The sequence below is a fragment of the Papaver somniferum genome, chromosome 6 (genome assembly GCF_003573695.1).
Source record: "Papaver somniferum cultivar HN1 chromosome 6, ASM357369v1, whole genome shotgun sequence".
Taxonomy (NCBI): Eukaryota; Viridiplantae; Streptophyta; class Magnoliopsida; order Ranunculales; family Papaveraceae; genus Papaver; species Papaver somniferum.
Genome location: NC_039363.1, coordinates 144,243,742 through 144,255,136, shown reverse-complemented (window position 1 = coordinate 144,255,136; position 11,395 = coordinate 144,243,742). Strand labels below are relative to the sequence as shown.

At 38.5% G+C, this 11,395-nt stretch overlaps 1 protein-coding gene across 1 annotated transcript; it reads left to right on the top strand.

Annotated features, from left to right (window-relative positions):
• The first annotated feature begins 7,895 nt into the window (after window positions 1–7,895).
• On the top strand, window positions 7,896–11,068 carry LOC113289648 (protein PLASTID MOVEMENT IMPAIRED 1-like). Its single transcript, XM_026538970.1, has one exon. It carries the CDS (start codon window positions 8,319–8,321, stop codon window positions 10,944–10,946), a length of 2,628 nt encoding a protein of 875 aa, XP_026394755.1. The 5' UTR covers window positions 7,896–8,318; the 3' UTR covers window positions 10,947–11,068.
• Window positions 11,069–11,395: the final 327 nt, after the last annotated feature.

Genomic DNA, 11,395 nt, shown 5'->3' with positions numbered 1-11,395 from the left:
CTTATTATTTTATTATTTCCCTCATCCCATGAAAATTCCATGATATTTCCCTAAACTCATGAAAATTATGTAAAATAAGGGAGAAAACGCACGGGACCAGGCTAATTGGCCGGTCGGCCATGGCCTAGCCGTGGCCGGTCCCACACGCTCTTGTCTCATTATTTTAATATTATTTGTTTCCCTCATCCCATGGAAACTCCTTCACTTCAAGGAAACTCCCTAGTTTCAGCAAACTCCTTGATTTCATGATATTTCCCTAAAATCATGAAAATAATATAAAATTAGGGAAAGTGACATGGGACCGTGCCTATTGGCCGGGCGGTCCATGCCTTGGTCATAGCCGGTCCCACACTTCATGACTCCCTATTTTATCATTATTATTTACTTAATCTCATGGAAATTCCTTAACTTCGTGAAATTCCTCAGTTTCATGGTATTTCCTTCACATCAGGGAAAATACATAAAATTGGGAAAGGTGCTGCAGGATCGAGCTTGCTAGCTGGCCGGCCATTCCCTAGCCATGGCCGGTCCCACACCTTGCAATTCCTTATTTTATTAATTATTTTTCATCATCTCATGAAGATTCCCCAATTTCAGCAAAACCCTGAATCCATCATATTTTCTCAAAATGTTGCTCAAGCGCGCATCAGAAAATATCGAAACTCTCAGGTCTGAGACACAGACATTATGGTAACACGTGCATTCTTATTGACGGACCAAGGCCTGCCCCGAGGCTTGCAAAGAGCTGGTCCCACATGTCTTAACAACTCTGACCTAATTTGCTCAATTGCTCATATTGGGTCCAAACTCTTCTCAAAGAACTGGGAGTTTGCTCAAACGACCATCAGCTGGTCCCACGACCACCAAGATCCGGTCTCATGACCCCTTGGTCGGTCCCTCATCTCTCAGGTTTTACTACCTAACGCTGACACGAGCATTATTTCAATAAATGATTAAATCAGCATTTAATCATCCTTTCACCAACTGGTCTTCAGGATACTTTGGTATTTTGCTTATTTGAGCATCTGGCCGTTACATGGTCGATTCGTCATACCACGTAGCTGGTCCCTCTTTAGTGCGTGATTTTCAATAAATCATAAATTAATCAAAGATTAGGGTTTCGAATCCAGAGTTCGACGAAAACTTAATTCTGAGCAGATTCAAATACTAATAATTTTATGTTGATCCCGTGATCAACACTTTTATTATTATGCCCGGCCTAGATGCCATTATCTTAAATTAATATTTTATTTTGGTCCTACCACCAACAATTCATCAGATGAGCAACATTTGCTCAGACGAGCAATATTCGCTCAGACTAAGGAATATTGGTTCCACTATCCATATTCAACAATCCTGCAGCATAGTTTGCTCGTTTTAGGTTATCAACTTTTATTCGGCAATATACCTTTGCCTCAGCAGGCATGTTCAATTCATGAGTCTCAGAAAATTTGCAAATCATGTTCAACTCATCAATACAAGGACTCATCGTCCCATAAAATCAGCAACTGACTCCACAATCACGAGATGTCAATCGTGTCACATGGGGGATATTAACTAGGATTTTGGTCTGGCGGTCTACGGCACGTGTGTTCATACACATTATGAGAACGTGAGCAAGTCGTGCAATCAGTTGGAGGAGTTAACAAAGTAGTGGGTGGAAAATTAACCAAGTCTCCGCACGACGAGCAACTAGTTTTGACACGATTTCCCACTTCCCCACTCTTTGACTTCAGTTGGAGGAGTTAACAAAGTAATGGGTGGACCTCTTGGATATTCATCAACAAAATATATGTGAAGACTTGAACTCATCTATTACTTAGAAGTATATTTCTATTCTATCTTCTATTGAGACAAAAGTCGTATAGATATATAGACTTTATATTATACACATTTGATATTTCGAGCTGAGTTTAACTCGCTTATATATTTCTCGAAATATGTGTTGGTAAGCTTTCGCTTTAACCAAGTTCATCTTTATTCTTAGCGAAAGTCAAAAGATGATCATGTGAAAATCGCCTGGTAACATCTTACATGATTTGTGTGAGACAATCATTAGATGTAGACTCGGAATGTTTCGTATTGATCTATTGATCACTTAAAAATTTCTTTGAAGCTAATAGTCTGTGTGAGACATCAATTCGCATCTTCCAAGAATGTTTCAATGATTAAGATGGAGTTTAGAACGAACCATTGATTGGATATATCACAGTATGCATACTTGTATGGTAACTGTTGCAAGTTATTCAAAGTCCGGGAACCATAGTATGCACACACGTGTGCGTACTGGTTTGATAGTTGAAGTCCGATAACTTAGTATGCATACCCGTATGCGTACCGGCTGAAAATTTCAAGTCCGAGAATACAACTGAGTTTGGTCACGTACGACAGTATGCGTACCCATTCGCATACTGACGAACCCAGACCAAGTTCGGAACTCTAAGTATGCGTACCCATTTGCATACTTGAGTGGGTTAAGTTCTAAAATCAGTTTGTTCATGAAAAATATATTTATATATCAAGGAATGCAATCTTTTGAAAACCGTGGTTATAATGTTCATGAATTGATTCAAGTGAATCAAAATCGATTTTTCTTCAATTGTGTCTTGTATACTTCTATGAGAATATAAACAACTGAACAACTTCATAACTAGTTTCATTTGGGTCATTTGAACTAGTTGTTATTAAGATGAACAAGGTTGATATGAAAGTGTTCATATGGCTAACTTCAGTAAACTATTGTTGAGCCAACTATGTGCACACATTTGGGTACGGTTACTCATACCTAAATGAAGTCACATTTCATTTGTGTATAACAAGCTAAGATTCGATCTAACATTTGAAAGATATTAGCTTGACTCTAATCAAGTTTTCATCTAACGGTGAATATTGAATGCTTTGTTACCAAGGTAGCATTGATTGCAAACCCTGATTTGAAGACTATGTAAGGGAGAACTCTAGCAACTGGGAAACCTAATCCCCACACCTCTTGTGTGATACTAGTTGCGACTAGAGTCGATTCTCCTTTAAACTAGGTTTTTCCTAAAATCATTATAGGTTAACGACTCAAAGACTTCATTGGTATTATGAAGCCAGACCCAAATATTTTCTCTGTAGTTGCTTGTTCTGATCTTACTTTTTTCTATCGTGTTGAGTACTATCTTCTCTAAGATTTGCTCGAGATTTGATCTCCGATAGGTAAGATAAAAAGTAGTCACAAACATCTTCGTCTCATCGTTTGTGATTCCACAATATCTTGTTTCGCTTCCATACGATTATGATTATTGTGAGGTGATATATATTACTAGGTTGTTCTTCGGGAATATAAGTCCAGTTTATCAATTGGTTCCTGTTCACCTTGATTTATCAAAAGACGAAATAAAAACTCGTAGGTATTTCTGTGGGAGACAGATTTATCTATTCAATAGACTTTTCTATGTGAGGCAGATTTGTTTATCAAGTCTTTGACTTTGGGTCGTAGCGACTCTTAGTTGTGGGTGAGATCAGCTAAGGGAATCAAGTGCGTGAAATCCGACATGGTTCAAGAGGCGTAAGGAATGCGACTGTACCTTAATCAGTGTGAAATTGGTTAGGGCTCAACTACATTCCAATCAGAAGTTAACTGTGAAAAAGCGTGGGTCTAACAACCTCACCCAATATTTCGATTAGAAATCTGTATGGAATAACTCCAATATACTTTTAAGAGAATCAACTAGACAGTCAGACTCAATCTTAATAAAAGTATATCAAAGAGTTATATCTCACTTTCTCGATTCAATACTTACTCAAGCAAATAGAAATCTGTGAGTCTAATTGAATACAAGAGAAATCACTTGAACGGTACCAAAGACCAATGTTCAAGTACCACAAATCTGTAAGTCAATATATAGCTATCTGCTACGTATACGAGTACATGTAATACGCGTTCAGACTTATAACCGTTTCCCCAGTTTGTAAGACTGATAACACTGTCTTTGTTAGAGCATTGCTCGGTCAAACTCGCAAGTGTTGCTATCTCAAGCTTGTTTTTCAAGTTTAGTTGATCAAAACTATATACTCTATATCTAGTCTACTTATAACTATGTCTCGGATTAGGATAAAATATGCAGTTGAAATTTATACTTCACGGCGTTCACCAATTGAAGAAGAAGATCTGCTAAGGAGCTTGGAGGAACTTCATCAACAAAAGGTATGTGGAGACTAAAAATTATCTATCACTCATAAGTCTATTCTATTCTATCTTCTAATGAGACTAAGTCGTTTTAGCTATATAGACTTTTACATTATACACATTTGATATTTCGAGTCGAGTTTATCTCGCTTATCTATTTCTCGAAATATGTGTTGGAAGCTTGTTGATTTAGCTATATTCATCATATTCTTGACGAGTTTAGATGGAAACAATTTATTTGTTGGAAACTAAATATTAAGTCAAAAGATGATCATGTGAAAATTACCTTGAACATCTTATATGATTTGTGTGAGACAGTCATTTGATGTTAGCTCCGGAAGTTTCGTATTGATCATTTGATCACTTGAAAATTACTTGAAGCTAATAGTATCTGTGAGGTTACCATTGTCGTATTCTAAGGATGTTTCAATGATTGAAATAAGAGTTTAGAACGATTACCCATGTCTGGATACAACACGGTATGCATACCCAGTATGCGAACTGTATTGTGATGATTCAGGTCCGGAACTCTTGTTTGCGTACCTAGTATGCGAACGGATTTACCTGAGAAGGTGAGAAACTCTTGTTTGCATACCTAGTATGAGAACGGGTTTACCTGAGTTAGGTACGGAACGGTTTTTCGCGATCCGTGTTTGCGAATGGCTTAACTAGGCCAAGGTCCGGAGCTGCTGTTCACGTACCCAATTTACGAACACAGTGGTTAAGTTCTAAAATCGGTAATGTATGATTCTCATACTCATGAACTAAAACATTTATGATTTAAGGAATGCAAATTAACTTTGCAAACCGTGGCTTAATGTTCATGAATTGATTATTGTATAAGTACTTTGTACGATCACGAATCAAACTGATTTCGTTTCAGTTTGTTCATGAATATTTCTATGAGATAGTGAACAATTGAACAACTCTATTTGAAACACAATTAAATTCATATGATTATCAATCATGATTGATTGATCATCATATTTGATCTAGAAGTGTTAAATGAAAATGGCTAAGTCAAAAGTGTTCACATGGCTAACTTCGGTTAACTGTTATTGAGCCAACCCAATATACAAGTTTAGGTACGGTTACCCATATCCAAATATAAATATACTTCATTTGTCTGTAACAAGCTAAGACCATATAACCATGGAGATTAATTGCTTAATTTCTAAGCAGACTCAGCTTGAATCTTAAATCAGGAGTTCATCTAACGGTGAATATTGAATGCTTTGTTACTAAGCTATCTTAGCTTTGATTGAAAAAAACCCTGATTTGAAAGGCTATATAAGGGAGAATTATATCAACTGGAAGACTAATCCCGTCACTTCCTTGTTTCCTAGTTGCAAACTAGAGTCGATTCTCTTTTAACCTAGGTTTTCCAAAACCATTATTAGGTTAACGACTTAAAGAGTTCATTCGGGATTCGTGAAGCCAAATCCAACTATTTTCTCTATAGTTGCGTATTATAATCTTACTTGTTCTATCGTATTGAGTTTTATCTTCTCTAAGATTTACTCGAGATTTATCTCCGATAGGTAATATATAAAATGTAATCACAACAGTTCCTCGTCCCAGACTCTTGTGATTCCGCAATAACTCTTCTGTTAATCAATTAGGTTATTCTGAGGTGACTAATATTTCTAGGATGCTCTTCGGGAGTATAAGACCCGATTATTAGTTGGTTCCTATTCACCTTGATCTTTGTATCAAAAGACGGAACAAACATAATAAAGGATAGACATATATGTGAGAGACAGATTTTTTTATAAGTCTTCGACTTTGGGTCGTAGCAACTCTTAGTTGTGGGTGAGATCATCTAAGGGAATCAAGTGCGCAGAATCCAACGTGGTTCAAGAGGCGTAAGGAACGTGACTCTACCTTAATCGGTGTGAGACTTGGTTAGGGCTCAACTAAATTCCAGTCCGGAGTTAACTTGTAGTATGATAGAGTCTGTACTGGCTTAATACAGTGTGGTGTTCAAATCTGGACTAGGTCCCGGGGTTTTTCTGCATTTGCGGTTTCCTCGATAACAAAATTTATGGTGTCTGTGTTATTTCTTTTCCGCATTATATTTGTTTATATAATTGAAATATCATAGGTTGTGCTTAGTTCAAATCAGTTGATAAATCTGACCTTGATTGTTGGATAGAACTTGATTGACACTTGGGCATTAGTCTTTGGTACCGTCCAAGTTACTCTCATATCAATCAGTCTCACGGATTTCTATCTTGTTGATTTACTGATTGTATTGAGAAAGAGACAAACCTCTTTGATATATTTATTGATTGAGTCTCACTTTTAAGTTGGTGCTCTCGGAATTATATTGGAGTTTAGTCCATACAGATTGCCGAACGAATTATTGGGCATGGTTGTTATACCCCCACTTTTTCAGTCTTGTATCAGAATCTATAATAGTTTTATATTTCTCTCTAAATCGATTAGGAACATTTCCGAATAACATGAATGACACATATCACTGTTCCAGGCTATTGTCGAATGATAAAACTTAAATCATGATTTTGATTCCGAACAATAAATTTTCCTTAACCGAAATTCATCAAGTATGAACAAATGGCACTAAGGTTAGTCATTATATTTCAAGAAGTATCTTAGCTTGATAATCAGTTCTCGACTCGAAATTCTTGTATATGCATAATAATTTAATTATTTATGCGACTAATTATGCCACAAGTGCACGGCTATCGATAGGACAATATACAAATGCGGTTCATAAGATTTGGTTTTTATTTTATTTGCGTGAAAATGTACAGAATTTGACACAACAAAATTGTTGCTACACGTATAGTGTGATACAAGATTTATAGAAATTTCGTCCTTATCCTTGTCTTGAAGGCTGAGGGGTCAGATATTTCCCAAGGAGGAGAGAGCATTTCCGGAAGGTGTAGGAGCATCTGTGGGGCACCCGGTCTGGCCAGGCTTGGGCTGAAGATGTCCTTCAGTGCCATAACCTTGGCGCTTGTAATCCTCCAAATCGGAGTACTTTACATAAGGGCTGCTCTCTAGTGGCAACAAACCCTCCCCGGCAACCTTCCCTTTCTCTGCATCTGCTGCTTGCGTCTGTTCTTCACTTTCTAGCTTCCGTGGCATCTGCTCATTGGTGCTCGCCATCTTTTCTTGTTTTTTTTCTCTCTTTGTTCTCAAGGATCGTGCTAAATTATTGTTTTTTTTACCCTGTAGTGATCGTTCTGACTTGTTAAAAAGCTCTAAATTGATAAATTTTTTCTCAAGAGGTTTGATTTTTAAAGATCGAACCAAGAAAAGAAAAAGAACTGTGGTCCAAGAGTTTTCTATGGATACCCATGTTAATCTGAGAGATTTTACTAAATGCATTGTTGATCCATTCAAAAGCCAAAACGGCAAAAATAGGGATACAAAAATGTGGACACAATTTGAAGCTCTAAAACTTTTCCTACCTACTACTACTAGGACTCTAGGAGGATTTATGAACATCACATGTTCGTGGTTTTAGATTTACTGTTGTCAATTGGTTTCTTCAGTTACAGTCCGAGGATGCACCCTCCTTGAATGCGGTGGCACAAATTGTGGTACAACATTCCTAATAATGCAACAGTATTTTTGGGGATAACTTGTCAGCTGATCTCAACTAAAATACTCCATACACAAAGATAATTGACTTAATGACTCCCATGATACACCTATAGTTAAACCATAAATGAGATATGGCCCGGTCATTTAAATCTCTCTCTCATGTCTGTTTCTTTACAGACTACACAATTTAGAGAGGAAGGGGTCACCACAACGTTTCATTAATCCCGTCCAAGCATCCTAACAGTCTTTTGTATTACGGAAGCTGCGTATTTTGACCAATCACAAAGGGAGCTAGAGAGGCAGTAGAAGAAATTTAAGTACGGAGAGGTGAAGATGTCAGTGAATCCCATACCTTACGGGCGCGATTGAAATGATCTATCGGTCTCAAATTTGCGATCTAAAACCATTGCCATCCTTGCAGTTCCCCTTCTTTGCTTTCACAAACTCAACTAACAAACCCCACACAATCAATTATGCCTTGGAAGTTGCTCCACCTTTCGAAGTTCCAATAACACTTTCAAACTTCTTGTTCTTCTGTCTCTGAAAGAACTGAAACATAATCAGATATACAATGGAGCCACAAATTTCACCAGAGACTAGGAATTCCAACACCAATATCTTGGAAGAACTTGAGTTTCTAAGTCAGTCACTCTACCAGTCTCATACAACTACTACTACTACCACAAGAAGAAGAACTGCCTCCTTCGCTCTTCCCCGAACTTCAATTCCCACAAATTCGCCGACCCCTCACATACTAACATCAAAAAATGAGGAAAATAGGGAGATATCACAGTCCATGCGGATTTTTACGTCCCCATGGCGATCTAAGCCGAAGCTTGATCATGATCAAAATGATGAGAAAAACGAACTGCAAGTTTCAGATCACCAAGAGATCAAGATACTGGATGAAAAGGTCGTGGGTTCGGCTGAAAAGAAAGGAATTTGGAAATGGAAGCCAATTCGAGCACTTTCACATATCCGAATGCGGAGATTGAGCTGTTTGTTCTCTATTGATGTTGTCACTGTTGAAGGTCTTCCAACGTCGATGAATGGGCTTCGTCTTTGTATTTGCGTGAGGAAGAAAGATACTAGAGATGGGGCAGTGAAGACGATGCCATCCAGAGTTTCGCAAGGAGTAGCTGAGTTCGAAGAGACTTTGTTTGTCAAGTGTCATGTCTATTGTAGTACTGGGAGTGGAAAGCAGCCGAAATTTGAGCCTCGCCCTTTCTTGATTTATATGTCAGCTGTTGATGCTCGAGAGATTGATTTTGGAAGGAGTTCAGTGGATTTGAGTCTTCTGATTCAAAAATCCATGGAGAGAAGCCTTGAGGAGACGCGGGTTCGACAGTGGGATGCAAGTTTTGATTTATCAGGAAAAGCAAAAGGAGGAAAACTTGTTCTGAAACTTGGATTTCAAATCATGGAGAAAGATGGAGAGGTGGGAATATATGGACACTCTGATGAAGGATCCAACTCAGGTAGTAGTTCTTTGAGTTATTTTGGTCGCAAGCAATCAAAATCTTCTTTCAGCATTCCGAGTAGAAGGATGTCAAGTAGAATGGCCGTGTTGATGAGTCCTTCAAGTGTGGGCAGAGGAGTGGATTTTGATGCCATTGACGACTTCAATTTTGCTGCACCAGCTGTCTTTCCTCCAAGTTCACCATTTTCTCAGAAATCTGAAGAGCCTGAGATGAATGTAGAAGGCCGTGATCTTCCGGAATTTGACGTTGTAGACAAAGGAGTTGAGGTTCGAGAAAAAGGCCATGCTAATGAAGAAGTGTCTGAAGACGATCGGTCGGTTACAAGTGAGGTTGTTAAAGTAGTAATGAATGAGCAACTCCAATGGACAAGATCGAAGGACCTTGATTTGATCGCTCAACAGATCAAAACACTTGAATCTATGATGGAGGATGAAAATTCTGTTAATACAGAAGAAGAAAGTGAATCACAAAAGCTAGATGAAGATGAAGAAACTGTAACCAAGGAATTTCTTCAAATGCTCGAGGAAGAAGATCACGATGAACAGCCAGGCAATCTGCTGATGAAACCTGAAGTATCTGAAATTGCCACAGAAACCACAGAAACAGATTCCAAAATTCTTCTACCAGATCTTGGCAAGGGACTAGGCTGTGTAGTTCAAACAAAGGATAGAGGCTATTTAGCTTCCACAAATCCTTTCCACATTGAGTTCTCAAGAAAAGAAACCCCGAAGCTCGCAATACAGCTCTCAAAACCTTTGGTCCTTCAATCACAGAAATTGATGAGTGGGTTCGAGATGTTCCAACGAATGGCAGCCATTGGACTTGAAGAACTGAGCTCTGAGATGTTAGCATTAATGCCTCTGGACGAGTTGATTGGTAAAACTGCAGAACAAGTAGCTTTCGAAGGAATTGCTTCCGCAATCATCCAAGGACGGAATGCAGAAGTAACTACCTCTAAAGCTGCTAGCTCCATCACTGCATTAAAAACCATGGCCGCAGCAATGAATGCAGGCAGAAAAGAGAGGATCTCAACAGGAATCTGGAATGTAGATGGAGAACCAGTTGCTGTAGATGAGATTCTAGCATTTTCAATGCAAAAGATAGAGTCCATGGCAATCGAAGCTCTAAAGATTCAGGCAGAGATGGCAGAAGAAGATGCCCCTTTCGATGTTTCTCCACTTTTTACTCTTGGCAACAAGAAAGACCTGCATCGGCCCTTTGCCTCATCTGTCCCACTCGAGATTTGGCTGAAAAATAGAAGTTTAACCACAGCTGAAGGTGAACAGAAACTCCCAGCTACAGTAACACTGTCACTAGCTCTTCAACTAAGGGACCCATTGAGGCGATATGAGGCAGTAGGAGGCCCAATGATTGTTTTGATTCAGGCAACACGTACAGAAGCTACACCAGGGAAAGATGTTGGTGATAATGTTGAAATGAGATATAAAGTGGTGAGTTTACATGTTGGCGGTTTAAAGATCAGAATGGGAGAGAAACGGCATATTTGGGATGCTGAGAAGCAACGGTTAACTGCAATGCTGTGGTTAATGGAACATGGCTTGGGGAAGGCAGATAAAAAAGGGAAACCCGTAACGCCAAAGGGGATGGATTCGTTATGGAGCATCTCTTCGCGTCTAATGGCAGATATGTGGCTCAAACAGATGAGAAATCCAGATGTTAAGTTCCTAAAACAGCAACTAGCCATGATTAGGTCATAATAAGTAACTAGACGGGAAGTTTTATAATCATATGTATGATCAAAATAAAACAGTAGGCTTTGTGATAAATGTTATATTGAACTGCTAAGAAATGTAGCTATCTAAAGAAATTTTTGGTTTTACCTTCCATGCTTCACTTTACGGAAAAAAATGTTCAATAATTCAGTCTCACTTAACATTTCTTACTATGAACTGCACCAGAGATGCGCATGCGGTAGTGTAGGGAGACCACTCAAACTACTTATTCAAAACCTTGTTACTAATGGTAAATGCGAAACTACATGATGGTAATTCAGAACAAAATATGTGTAGAAAACAGCTCAAATCGCTTACTTGCAAAAAGGCAATAGTTGATGACAGAATCCTAGTTAGGCATTTCTTCAAACACTTGTGTTACTCATGTATGGAAAGACCAAACCTCGGTCTTAAAACGGAGATGGGAGCCATTT

Bases quoted from the DNA above. Each gene is read 5' to 3' on its own strand.
- LOC113289648 (XM_026538970.1), top strand. From the start codon at position 8,319: ATGGAGCCACAAATTTCACCAGAGACTAGGAATTCCAACACCAATATC.